Raw genomic sequence first — 15,359 nt, 5'->3', positions numbered from 1 at the left:
GCTTCGTTTAATATTTATGTTTTGAAAAACAATTACATTTCATGTTGAAGTTTAAAAACTTATATAAAAACTTAAAAAGTATATATATTTATACGTTTTGGGGGCACGTTTAGATCTGCATATATTCAAAGTACTGGCTAAACAAAGAACAGAATTCAATTATGGCTACTGGCTTGTCAGCTTTATGTGCAAAGTCCAAAAAAACATCTTTCTTAATAAAAGACATATTGGATAACATTGATTCTGAGTTGGCACCTTCTGCAACTTCAGGACAAGAAGAGACCAAGAGGTTTTCGACTAATTACTGCCAGTCCACGCCCGTATACCCTGGCTCTTCCATCCCCCACAAGATGACCCAATGCAGCCAAGATCACCCTAACTTCAGAACAAGTGCTCTAACTCTACCAATGTTTCCTCATCCGTATATAAACTTGTCATCTGTCCACACGGGTTACGTTCCCTATGGTAAGTTAACTTTTTTTTTTTTATCTCCAAAAAATTTGGCTAGTTTAACGACACTGTAGACCTACATTTATATAGGTCTGTGTTCAAGACGAACTAATGAATACTAGTTTTTACAGAAAGGAAGTGCATTTTCATTTTAAACTGTCTCTATTATATATATATATATATATATATATATATATATATATATATATATATATATATATTTATTTATTTATATTGTTACGATCTTCTCAATCAGGCCTTCTGCAAACACTGCTAAACACAACACAGCACATCTAATACAAAACTTGACAACAAGAGCTTCGAGTAACAAAGTGGCGGTTTAATTACAATTACACCGACAGCCAATTCAACACTAACTTCAAATGCTTTGCTACACAACAGAACTGCCTAACTAAACATTACTAGTCTCTTTTGCTCGTACAGCTACATTCTCGAGGACTCAAAGGTACAACACAGTCCTTACTGCTTTGCTGTCCTGGACTCAACTCTCCTTTTTTAACACACTGTCTCTCGACCGTGAAGGCTTTCGGTCACATGACCATAGCTTTCGGTCACATGACGGTCACATGACCATAAGACTGGTCATATTTGCATGTACTAGCAGTAATGTCCCTTGTTCAACAGCCGTTGACCCGTGTGATTGGCCTGAGTCGTGTGTATCAGTAGGCCGCACACACATTTGATTGTTTTACATGTTTCGGATGTTCCTTCAGAATTGAAGATAGTTTACTTCCTAGTCCAAACCTCCGACCGCACGACCAGGCAGCCACCCATTAACATTAACCCTTTCGGTCCGCCACTGGAGTTACTACAATACATATATATATATATGGTCAATGGTCTTAGGCGACCCCTGGCAAATCGTCAATCGACCCACAAGGGGGTCGCGACCCACAGGTTGAGAACCCCTGCTGTAGACTACTTAATTTCATAAACGTACACTATTTTCGGATATAAACAGTTGATGTGCTTGTACAGCTATTCGGCCAATCAGCTTCCAGAAAGTTTGGCGATGACGTATTACGTTGTTGTTTTTTTTCCCAATAGGCTACTGTGCATAGACACCGTGTCGCCCGTGAGAAAACCAGTGTCACCGTGTACAAAAAAAAATGTGGGAGTATTTTTTAAAAATTATTTTTTTTGAAAACCCCGTGGTATAGTCGAGTCTTGCGAAAGTGTAGGGACCACTGTAGCTCTTATAGCACACTTTGTTCCTATAGAACAGGGGTTCTCAACCCCTTGGGGGTCGATTGACGATTTGCCAGGGGTCGCCTAAGACCATCGAAAATATGGATAGTTATTGTCTACTCTTCTATTGCTGTGTGTGTGTAAGGGGGAGGGGGGGTCGCGGCAAAGTGAGGAATTGTAAAAAGGGGTCGCCGAGCTTAAAAGGTTGAGAACCGCTGCTATAGAACGTCCAATTAGCTTCAATTAACAGAGTGAGAGTCGAGACTTAATATTAGTAGTGCGCGAGTGTTTTTCTTTTTATTTGCTTCTGTTCATGCAGAACTATTACCATACAGTATACAATGTACTTAGGCGGCCAATAGTAAGCCAACAATACCTACGTAAGGTTCTATGTTTTGTAATTTAAAAAAAAATATCCCACAGCGTTAGAGGCGGACATACCGTATTGCTATTGTTACAGCGTTAGAGGCGGACATACCGTATTGCTATTGTTACAGCGTTAGAGGCGGACATACCGTATTGCTATTGTTACAGCGTTAGAGGCGGACATACCGTATTGCTATTGTTACAGCGTTAGTGGCGGACATACCGTATTGTTATTGTTACAGCGTTAGAGGCGGACATACCGTATTGTTATTGTTACAGCGTTAGAGGCGGACATACCGTATTGTTATTGTTACAGCGTTAGAGGCGGACATACCGTATTGTTATTGTTACAGCGTTAGAGACAGACGATACCGTTAGCGTGATGAGTTTAACAGTATATATATAGTCTACCCAAGGGCCCCACACATGACGCTCGCCTAGGACCTCGCGCACTGCAAGGGCCGCCCCTGATTATTAAAGTCTACTAGATCTACATTAATTTCATCTAAAGTTAAACATGTGTCTACATATTTATAAATGTGTACATAATATTGTTCACAAAACAAGTTATTTCAAAGTTTGCAAGTTAAAATATAAATACACCCAGTGCTTTTTTTTTTTTGGAAAAAAAAATATAGGTGCCGGTACTCAGTGTTGGATTGTCTTGTAACTACTTATAAATTAGTAATAAACATTAAAATACAAGAAAAGTTATATTTATTAACAATAACTCTCTAATCTTATCTTATATAATACAGACGTAACTTCAAAAAAAAGGAAGATAATCCGCTATGGGAACCAACTCTTATACAACATTACATCACATATATCAACAATAATATTTCACGTTTCTACCGCAACCATCAGATGAACATACTACCAAAACTAGTACATGAATATAGCAGTACCTAACTGCACTCTAAGCTTTCAACACAGCAACACAAAAGAATAATATTCAACATAATGTGAAGTTACAAAGTAAAATAAAAATAAAAACACACGCACACTGAATCTTAACGTCCATCGTTCGCTAACGTTTTAGGCAGCCTATTTAATTGAACAAATAAAAAATTGCATTTCGGCCAGCCTGTAGGCCTATAATATTAGAGCTGGGTGCACTCATAGGGGCCCTAAAGATATCTAAACTAATAATACCAGTATTCACTAGGATTCGAACCAGGCACCACTGAGTTCGGAAGCCAATCGCTTTACCCCTCAGCCGCCGTGATTTCCTTGGTCAGGCGAACAATAATATTACCCCTTGACTTTAGTGATTATTGTAATTTTTATATAACAATATAATTTCATCAAAAAATTTGCGCAAGAATGAAGTGAAAAATTTCTAGGTCACTTCTGGGTCTTTGTATCCACGTGAAATAGTGCACAGTGATATGATCTTTGAACTCAAAGCTACGCATAAATTTGACACCTAATAAATAATAAAATATCCGTAGTTTGAATATTTGATACCACAGTGTACGTTTGATATACTGCCTATGTAGTACATTTGTGATGTTAAGGTAGCAAATATTATATATGTATGTAATAGGGCCTATGGTATGCAAATGTCAAATTGATAGTCAAATGTAGATGGTATTTAGAATGATACATTATAACTTGGTTCCGTAAGGTTGTCATTTCAGGTAGTGGTAATGGAAATAATCACTACACTACACATAAAATGCTTCCAATGGCACGCTCTCTTAAAGCTTCTAACAACTAGTCCAACTTCTGGCCTTCGTATGTGGCTTAGATATTGGGCCTTGGATAATCGGAGGCCCTAGGCGAAGTGAATTTGGTGACCCCAAAAGTAATTAAAAAAAAAAAAAGAAAAACAAACAGGGAAAAAAAACTGTCTGTGTCTAGATAAAAATCTGCAAATAACTGAAATTCATGTTTCGCCATCTCCGTAGTAGTGACAGAGTTGGACTAGTAGACATAGATTCATAGTGCTTTACTTTGTTTGAGATCTGATCCAAGTTTCAATATTCTTTTCTCTAATACTTTTTTGAGGCCCTGTACGAGGCCCCACCAATGGAGTCCCTAGGCGGCTGCCTAGTTTGTTTATGCCTAAGGCCGGCCCTGGGGCCAGGGGCAACTGCTTATCACTAACTAGGAGAAGGGGGCTAAGGCGAGTAACTGGCGCCTAAGTCAGTAAGCTTTGGCAGGTGGGGCTTGTTAACCTTGACTGGCTACCCATCTAGGAGAAGGAAAACTCTGAATTGAACCCTCCGTTGCCTTGTAGCTATATCCAAACATGGGAAAGGCTTCGCGAGTCGACCCTTAGGAAAAATCAGGAGTCGGTGACCCTAAGGGCAGCTTGTAGCAAATACCCTGGCAGAGGTTGATCGCCGCTGATCCCAAATTATATTGCCACTTGCCGTTCCTTTGGAACTACGTAGAGAGGAGGGGGGACTGCTGTCTGTGCCACATCGTTTCGACAATTGCTAATGTCCAGGCATTCATCTCATTTCCATAGTCACTTTGGCATTCTCTATCTATCAATCTATCTGGCATTCTCTATCATTCCCTCTATCTGACATTCTCTATCATTCCCTCTATCTGGCATTCTCTATCATTCCCTCTATCTGGCATTCTCTATCATTCCCTCTATCTGACATTCTCTATCATTCCCTCTATCTGGCATTCTCTATCATTCCCTCTATCTGGCATTCTCTATCATTCCCTCTATCTGGCATTCTCTATCAGTCCCTGTTGCACTTCATCTATCTCTTCCCGCCCACAATTTCTAAAAGCCGTTGTCTGTTGTTTCACATCCTACAGCTCATGGATGTAATGAATATTTTCATTGTCTCTGTCATGGTGTGAGCGAATCTGTAGGCCTACAATAATTTTTTTTTAAAACAGAATTTCTCAGAAGTTGTTATTATTTTTACTTTTTTCTCCCCAACAAAAATGACAACGACTTCACTTGAAGACAAAGAGTGCAACAAATTATAAGACTAACTCCAGGGGCGTACACAAATAAAAAAAAATGTGTCGACAAAAAGGTGTCAGAAAAAGGAGAAAAGAAAGACGCCGAGAGCGAACAGAGAGGGGTGGGGGGGGGGAGGGGAGCTAGACTGAAAGATTGTAGGGGGCACTGAGCGCCAACTGGATGTTGACCTTTGTGAGTTTTAAAAATAAACTTTTCTGCATGTACGCTCGATGTGTTGATGAAATGATCTACAGGGGAAGAGGGGGTGGGGGGTAGGGGCGGTGACAGAGAAAATCGTTTAAACAAATAACAACTTGGGCCGCCGTAATGAACAGGAGACGGAGATTAAATTTCTGAAACATGGCTGCCTGGTCACGTGCCTCTTGTCTGTCAATCATCTCCACCCTCACTTTCTCTTTCTTGTCAGTTTCTAATGGGAAATACAAGAAACACACAGACAGACAAACGGACGGACTTTTAACACGCCCAAGTATACGAAACCAATTTGAAAGACAATTCTGTATAGCCTTATAGCATGCTAATTACACTATGATCCAATCAATTTTGTGGATTAGTTTTGGGGGGGGGGGGTCTGGGAGAATGTTTCCGTGCGGCCTTTAAAAAAACTATTTTTTAAAAGTTGGTCGAGTCTGAATTCGAACTCAAGCCTCCTCGATAAAAGGCCGACATACGAGCCACTGCGCTATTGAAGTACTGATAAAAAATATTTTTTTTATAGTTATGTATTGTTAGTTTAAAAAATTTTAGCGAACGACCATAGACATTTATAAATTTAGACTGGAAAAAGGAAATAACTTCATGTAACTTGAAAGTATGTGTATCTATTGTTGTTGGATTTCCGAATTCTGAAAAGTTGCATGATCTTCAGTCTTAGAGATTAAACAAAACTACACTGCTGTATAATAAAGTCATAGACATAAATAAATATAGATTAAAGAGTTTTATGAAACGAAAATTTGTGACTGGCAATTTTGTGTACTTTATTATAAAGCATTTATGAGCAGTATAAAAGTTAAGTATTCATATCTATACACATCTATATATATTGTAAATAAGGAGGCAGTGTAGTTTTGTTTAATCTCTAAGAATGAAGATCATGCAATTTTTCATAATTCGGAAATCCGAATACAATAGATATACATGTTTTTAAGTTACATGAAGTTACTTCTTTTTTCCAGTCTATATTTATTTATGTCTATGAATAAAGTACACAAAATTGCAAGTCACAAATTTTCGTTTCATAAAACTCTTTTATCGGCCAGTCTATATTTATTTATGTCTTTGCGAACGACCGATACAAGGTTTATCTCCCCCTGGCTTAGTACACATTCTATATAGAACAATATTAATACATTTCGACTCACTGATTAACTAATTGTTTTTTTTTTTAATGATTCGTCTGGTGTCATCGGCAATGAATAATTGTGCAAAGTTTCAACTTGATCCGAGAATAGAAAGCGGGACAAGTAACGTGTATAAGATTCCACCCAGACAGACAGACAGGCAGAGTGATTGAAATAAATCGTAAAAAGGTTAAAGGGAGGGAGTTGAGGTATTAAGAGGTAAAAATAAAAGATCCATAATGTGAGTTTATCAAAGCACTCTTGTAGGTCTACCATCGAATATAAATCCACAATATAGCAAAGTCAGACTATTTGAGCGCGCTATAGCCAGGATGTCAACCTGATCGCTTTGATTCAGTAGCACTCCATTCTGGAATGAAAGTTTGCTATTCATTTTTGTTTTGGTTTTAAGGATCATTTGTTTGACTTTTTTATTTCCACAAGTTAATTCATTTGTCTATCAGGCAATAAACCAAACAATTGACAAAATACACTTGAAAACATAAGATCAAATAAGAAAAACATTTAAAAAAATAACTACTCTTATGTAGCTCTTATCTGGTGAGTGGATAAAATCACGTGACCAGTCCAGACGTATCTGGTTCTGATGTTACCAACTAAGAAACATAAAGAGTGGGAAGTATTTGGATGCCTAGATAAAACTTTCTTCAATGTTGGGTGAATTTCACTGGATCGAGAGATGGGAGATGTTGAAGATTTTGTAAAGAAATCTTTTACTGCTATTGTAATTCTACTATTGATGAATGATCAGTGCAGCTACCTTGATAATAGTGATACGAAGATGAATGGTCAGTGCAGCTACCTTGATAATAGTGATACAAAGATGAATGATCAGTGCAGCTACCTTGATAATAGTGATACAAAGATGAATGATCAGTGCAGCTACCTTGATAATAGTGATACGAAGATGAATGGTCAGTGCAGCTACCTTGATAATAGTGATACAAAGATGAATGATCAGTGCAGCTACCTTGATAATAGTGATACAAAGATGAATGATCAGTGCAGCTACCTTGATAATAGTAATACAAAGATGAATGGTCAGTGCAGCTAGCTTGATAATAGTGATACAAAGATGAATGATCAGTGCAGCTACCTTGATCATAGTGATACAAAGATGAATGATCAGTGCAGCTACCTTGATAATAGTGATACAAAGATGAATGCTCAATGCAGCTACCTTGATAATAGTGATACAAAGATGAATGATCAGTGCAGCTACCTTGATAATAATGATACAAATATGCGTGCTCTTTCTTTGTGATATAAACAAAATCATAGGTGAAATTTTGCTCACACTATCAAGATAATACTTAGGCGTGCTACACAACGAGGTAGCAGGTAGCAACATGTCTAAAAACAGTAACAAATATTGCACGTACGTATTTATCCAATATTATTTGGACTAATACAATAAAAAAAAAGATCAATGTAAATATGGTATATTAATAATACATTATTTTACTCAAACCAAAATAAAATCAACTCTAAGAATGTCAGTATTAACATTAATTCAAAGTTTACTTCTGCAGTTGAAGTTATGGTTGCATGACATGAAGCCAGGGGCGTAGCTGGGAATGTTTCATCGTTTGGGGGCCAGGGCGGCTTGACTTCTTTTGGGGCCCATGCATTTTACGTAATATTCAACTTCTAATGTAAAAAAAAAACACTCATTTGGAGACCCCCCTCTCGAGTAGGGGCCCAGTGTATTTTCAAATTCTTCCCCCCTTCTCCCCTCCCCACCCTAGCTACGCCACTGAATGAAGCTCAAGTCAAGAACAATGATGTGATTTCTTTAAATGCCCTGGAATTAGACAACGGGATGTCATTGGTATGCCAGTTGTACTATATACCTGCATACTTTGAAATATAGTCAATAAATGAAAGAACAAGTAGTATCCCCTATTTCAAGTGTTCCTTTGGGCCAACAAGAAGTGAAATGATTTCTTGAACTTTAGACACAAATTGAGTCAACTAGGCCCATTATTCATATATAGATGTATTTTAGTATGCACAAATATTTTTCTTCGGTGGTGAGATGAGGAGGGAGGCTGGTAGTTAGAAGCAGAAGTTGGCTTCCGAAATCTCTGTCGACTATTTCAACCGCGAAAAATAGAGATTAGCCGAGATAAAGAGGGAGACTATCCAGTTACCACATTAAATACTAGATTATATTCTCGTCCAAATAAAAATACCTCCATTCCTATTTCAATTATCACCAAACTCAAAATTCCATACCCGCCACCAGTCGGCGCTGTCTTTCCATGTGTCAGATTGTGCTTGTTGCTAAGAGGCTCACGTGACTCCATTCCACTAAATGTAAACACTGTCTTCGTGTGCCAGGGAAACCTAATCGTCTCCCCTTTCGATGCTAAATATAAAAAAAATACAAAAAAAAGCTCAAAAATATATATCCTCGCTCCTGTGACGCGAATCCCCTGGTAGCCAGGTAATTGGTCTCTGTTTCTGTTTGACTTGAATTATGCCACGTTAAGGATAATAATCATAATGGGCAGGATTAGCGAGAGGCAAATTATTTTGTTAACCTTTTTCACATGTAGAAATTAGGTAAATTTAAATACCGCAAGTCAAGGGAAACGAAAGTTAAATCAACAAGGAAGGAAACAAACTTGATAGACCACCCGTTTTCTCACTGTACTTGTCATTTGGAAGTTTACAAATTCCTGGCTGATACTTGTCTGCGTTTACGAAGTTGTGTAATACTTTCGAACTGTTAGGGTGGTCCAGTTGACTGGGGCTGGGGGTATTTGTCTTTCCTTCTGCCTGCACACACACACAAGAGACGCACACAGAAAGGATGAACTCAGGATGCTTTTGAATTATAATAAGAAAAGTTACGACTACTTTGAATTATTATAAGAAAAGAAGCATTATGACGCGTAGGACGTAATCATCTTCTTTTTTTGAAGTAACGTCTGTATTATATAAGATAAGAAGATAAGATAATAAGTTATTAGGTTAGTAGTATGACTTAAAATTAGTTTTGTTACTACTTTGAGTTATAATAAGAAAAGAAGCATTATGACGCGTAGGACGTAATCATCTTCTTTTTTGAAGTAACGTCTGTATTATATAAGATAAGAAGATAAGATAATAAGTTATTAGGTTAGTAGTATGACTAAAAATTAGTTTTGTTACTACTTTGAGTTATAATAAGAAAAGAAGCATTATGACGCGTAGGACGTAATCATCTTCTTTTTTGAAGTAACGTCTGTATTATATAAGATAAGATAATAAGTTATTAGGTTAGTAGTATGACTAAAAATTAGTTTTGTTACTACTTTGAATTATAATAAGAAAAGAAGCATTATGACGCGAAGGACGTAATCATCTTCTTTTTTGAAGTAACGTCTGTATTATATAAGATAAGAAGATAATATAATAAGTTATTAGGTTAGTAATATGACTAAAAATTAGTTTTGTTAGATAGGTATTGGTTGCTCAAATTTGAAGGGTAGATATGATTTTCCTAGCTACCTGGTCGAGTGATATAGACTGTGGTCTTGATGGTTCCCGTTCGAGCCCTGCCATGCCGCCATGCCCCGCCGTGAATCTGGAAGTTTGGGCTAGAAAATATTTCCGAAAAAATGTACAACAAAACAAAAATGAAAGGGAAGAACTGGTTATTACATGCTCGTAATTATCTTATCTTATAAATTACAGACGTTCTTCAAAAAAGAAGAATATAATTTAACCATACACGTAGAGTTTCATTTTAGAATGAAATATTATTATTATTATTATTATTATAGCTTTTATATAGCGCTATTTTTATGCTTATAGCATGCTCAGAACGCTTTTGGTCCAATCTCATTTGTGGACCGGTGGCGGGGAGGGGTATCTAGGAGTTGGTTTTCCGTGCTGCCTTTAGGCGCTCAGTAAACACAACTCTGCCCGAGTCAGGTGTCAAACCTCGAGCCCCCTTCTAGGTAGCCAAGCCAAGCGCACTTGGCCTCTCAACCACGCTTCCCATTGGTTGCAAGTGAACTTAAGGAGTTTAACGTTTCACCAATCATCATTATAAGTATATTTAAATCATTTGCAGTAAAAGTGATGGAAGAAGTCATAACAAAGATTCAAGTTAGCATCTAGTTGACTTATTGTCGCACACTATCGAGGAACAAACTAGACACCGCGAGCTTGCCCTCGAGAGAGGGGAAATTTTTGGAGACCGTCTCTTTCAACGTTCGTCACCAATGCCGTCGGCGTGGCGGCTTAGGGCGATGCCGGTGTCTCCGGAAACACTGGCCCCGAGGTCCCCCAACGTTTGTGGCACGCCGTATCGTAGCACGCTGGACTCCTATCTTTTCATCCCCGTACTCAGCCTTGCGAGCCGAATACAGTGACTACTAAGTTAGCCATGCACCCCCACTCGGAGACGTGTGGCTGTTTTAATTTTACATTGATCACCTGGCATTTAAAACCTGTAATCAAAAACCAGTTCCACTTAGCCACCCCCACATGGGGTGTTCAAGCGACAACCACGATGATGTGGGATCTGGAATTGTACTAGACACCGCAACATCTTCATTGAATATGACATCACTACAAAAAAGATCTTGGTCAGTGAACTAAAGGCTTTTACGCCATCGCCAGGCGAAGCAAAAAAAAAGTACGCACGCGCCCCTTTCCGCTTAGCCAGCAGGCGGTTTGGTGTCGGACAATCTTTGTATAAACTGCTCCTACGTTTAAATGGGTGGGGGGTCATCGTAAGTTCAACTTCTTGTTAGCTGCCAACTCAGAGTCCAAATAGGAGTGAGACAAGGCTGTTTAGTCTCCCCTGTTTATTCTAGGCATATATTCAGCCACGAAGACAATAAGAGACTAGTACGTAACGGTATTCAATGAACAAGGCGGAAACAGCTTGAACGATCTCGTCCTCGCAGATGACCTGGCTCTTCTCTCTCACAACAGAGCTGATGCAGGAAAAGATACAGAGCATTGTGCATCAGCTAGACAGGGTTTCACCATTAACACAAGCAAGAGAATATAAGCGTTCAAACAAAACACCCATTACAGTTCAGGGAGAGGCGCTGGAAGAGGTGGAGAGATTCACCTATCTTGGCAGTATCCTGGACATCCATGGAGGAACAGATGCTAAACTTTTCCTGGTAGATTCTAAGTTCCAATTGTAGTTTCTTCAACTCTCCCATTTCATAAACGTACAAATGTCAAAGGTCGTGGTGCCAATCCATCAGAGGGCCCTAACAAAGTGTAGTCTTGCTTGATACGCTCAAGCTGTATTATTTCTTTAGAGGATTAAACTATTTTACGTCGCAGAGAGGAATTTTTTAATTTTGTTTTCCCTTTAAAAAGGAACTCTGGCATACAATGGGGCATTTGGATCATCCAATGGACCTCATTCACCAATCGTAAAGAAACAACATTGAGTCACGTGTTTCCCTATCTCTTCTTTACAAATTACAATCTAATTTTAATCAACAATGGTTATCACGCGACACTTTTGTTCGTAGTTTTATCAATATTATCACGTGACCGTTCGTTTTTGGTGAATGAGGTCCATTGAACTTCTGAAAACAGCGACGTATTAACCAAGGTAATGAGTAGCTATGCGTGACTAGGGGCAGATACCTAACAGTCAAAGACGAGCATTGCTTCCCCTCAGAGCTTGTTTCTCCTTATAACTTCTCACCCTGAATGTTTCCATGTGCTACACTGTAGCCATCTAGCACTAGAGGCTAGTGTAGTTATACCATCATGCCCTATCAACCTGGGATGTCTGTATACATTCTTCATCCCATCAGCACATGATATCACCAGACTTAACTCTTGGGAAGCGGCATGTGTTAGCGATACGACAGACGAGGAAACACTTGGACACACTTACATACAGTGGGTTCACATTGTATATTTGGTTCTGAGAAAATAGTCTCCGTTCTCTTGCTTGTCTTGGGGCGTTTGGGGCTTGTCCACAAGTACAGACATCAGCTCACACACACACGCATATACCTCTAAGTGTTTACGTCACGTTATAAAGATTTGCCTCCCTTTCAAACTAAGAAATGTTTTCTTTATTACACCCCCTTGACTTTCACATAGGTATCAAGTACGGTAAACTGCTAGGATGTTGTCAGCGTTTACCAGATGACACAAATTATATCGTCTATTATATAGATCTAGCTATATATATAGCTGCCTGAGATAAGATAATTTTTTATTGAAAGAGGAAAAGCCAATTTGTCGTAGCATTTCTAACACCATTAATGTCACTGGTGATGATTTAATAATTTCTAGCTACCATACCATAGTTTACTACTTTTGAGACCAAAAATGCTTCAAAAAGTTCTGACTACCATTATCCACAAAATAGACATTAAATTCATTTATGTGTATGTAGGCGTTTATATCACTACGGATAGTTGCCGCTTAGGTAGAACTTCTGTGAGACAAACATTTAGACAGTTTACTTGGAGACATACAAGTTTATTAGTTAAGATTAAATCGCATCACAAAATTATTACACAATCCTCAATATGAATCATAGAATCTATTAGCACCATGCAAGAAAAACAATATTTTATAGAAATTATAAGCAAATTACAATAGACCTTATTGTCTGAATTGAGATCTATAACTTAATTTAATATTTTGACTACTAAAATATGATTTAATTATCTGACAACTCAAATTTTGTCTCTCTACTGGATTACTGACTTCAATACTGACTACTGACTGAGCAATCTTGGCAAGGTTAGCCGAGATCAATCTTGCACATGGCTCTTGTGAATACTACATCACTAAATATAAAGCTGGCATTGGGGTTTACTCAATATTTCACAACTACGAGGTGACCTTAACAACAAATGGCTGCCTGGCCGTGCGGTTTGCGCGCTGGAATTTCGTTCGGATTTATCGACGGTCGAGGGTTCAAACCCTGCCCGTTCCCATCCCCCGTCGTCCTGCGGGAGGTTTCGACAAGGAAGTAAACTATCTTCAACTCTGAAGGAACATCCGAAACATGTAAAACATTTTACAAACAAATTACATCTCCTTATTTACTGGATATGGTGAGGATATAGATCCATAAAGAGTCAATGTCAAGGCCCCGGACTATGGCTGCAATGAAAGAAATGACTTGAACAATTGGGAGTCCGCAGGATTGGGTCAATCATTTCGAGAGATTTGAATGAAATGAATACACACTTCAAGCTGGAAAGAGAATCGATCATTCAAAAAAGGAAATAGAGATTTCTCTTACTAACAATATAAGAGAAAGGTATTTTGGATTGTATCCATAATGGCCCAGATTCGATCCCTGTCCGCCGATATCTCTTGTCGTTCTGCATTGACAGTTGGGCTTAGGACGTAGGCTAATAATCTTCTGAAAAAAAAAACGTCTGAAACAATAACAAATCTTATGGTTTTGATTTTGCCAACTATTTAGTTTTGATGTCATTTAAGAAACACTGCTCTGCATTAGTAAAAAAAAAAAAACAACTAGTTTGCAAAATAATCAATATTAAAAAAATATAATTACAATAAACAAGAAAGAGAAATCTATTATAAGTCTTTAAAACAGACAACCCATCAATTCAATATTGTGAACACATTTTCACATCCTCCGTTTGGGACCCCTCAACTCAAGAAAACATTAAGAAACTGGAACAGACACAAAATAGAGCAGTGCGATTCATAACAAACGAATATTCACATTTGACTAGAGTAACACCTTTAGTAAAATCACTAAATTTACAAAGCCTTCAGGACAGAAGGCTCAAAAGTAAAGTAGCAATCATACATAAAACACTGAAAAATAATCTTCAAATACAAAAACAAAATTTAATAAAATACTCTGAAAGACACAAAGATAAAGGCACATTCCTCGTCCCATATGCTAGGACAAATTTGTACAAATACTCCTTCTTCTCTAGTGCTATTAGAGCATGGAATGGGTTGCCTGAGCTAGCCAGGAAAACCAGTGACTTGGAAGAATTTAAGTCATTGGTTAATATGCATGACTAAATGCATGACGCGTAGGACGTAATCATCTTCTTTTTTGAAGTAACGTCTGTATTATATAAGATAAGATAAGACACTACACACATTTACAACGATTCTAACAGTTACATTAAAAAAATGTTAATGTAATTTTATATTATAATAATATACATTAGCCAATAAAAAAAGCAATAATATACATTAGCCAATAAAAAAAGCAATGTATAAATAGGTCCAACTATTTCGCCAGTTCAAGTTGCTAGAGTGCGTTGTCAGTGAAATTCCCCCTCCCAGCCCCACTATAAACTTCCCCGTTCACTCCATTCTCGTTTGTATGATGCCCTAAGGCATATGAGAAATGGAAAGAAGAAGGTTTTAGTTCAAGATGCGAGAGTAACTAAAGCGAATTAGAATTATATCTCATGTGTTGAAGTATCACCCTCTTCGACGCCATCTTGAAGATATCCTAAAAGTTCCGGTTATTGTTTTGTACTACTTCACACCTTGAATAGGAAGGAGCAGACGAGGTAGACATCTTGTTATTTCTATCACATCCGTTAACTCTTGAATAAAAGGTCAAGAAGTCAATTGAATCATGGGAAGTATTTAGGAGGAATAAATTGCATTACGACGAGGCTGCGTCTTTACATTTGAAAGACACATTGTTAGATGTGTAATTTTCTTCATTTTATTAATATACGTATATGAAAGGGACATAATTTACATCACAAAAATATCATAAAATAATAAATAGATATCTCTCAGCCAAGCTAAATAGAATTAAGATAAATTGTTTGAAAGTTTTACACAAACATCAATATAAATATGTATATTAAAACAAAGTTGAACGAAATGATATATCAGCAGAAATCTATTTAAAAAAAAAAAAAGGAAGGGGGGGGGGAATATGTTGCTACTCGGTCGTTGATTTTGATTTTAAAAACAAGATTAAATAGTCATTGTTACTTATCATTAGCGAGCCCGCGTCTGACACATATTCGTCGAGATGACTCCCTTCATCAAAGGGAAGG

General features: G+C 37.7%; 1 protein-coding gene across 1 annotated transcript in view; it reads left to right on the top strand.

The window, feature by feature from the left end:
* Positions 1–15,359, top strand: part of LOC106067300 (homeobox protein BarH-like 2) — a 29,909-nt gene that overhangs the window by 68 nt on the left and 14,482 nt on the right. Inside the window, exon 1 of the mRNA XM_056009415.1 lies at positions 1–465. This exon is cut by the window's left edge and continues 68 nt beyond it. Within this exon, the coding sequence (XP_055865390.1) occupies positions 162–465 (304 nt within the window). The 5' untranslated portion in view covers positions 1–161. The remainder of the gene's footprint in view (positions 466–15,359) is intronic.

This window comes from Biomphalaria glabrata, chromosome 14 (genome assembly GCF_947242115.1).
Source record: "Biomphalaria glabrata chromosome 14, xgBioGlab47.1, whole genome shotgun sequence".
NCBI classification, from domain to species: domain Eukaryota; kingdom Metazoa; phylum Mollusca; class Gastropoda; family Planorbidae; genus Biomphalaria; species Biomphalaria glabrata.
This window is presented reverse-complemented; position numbering and strand designations above follow the sequence as displayed.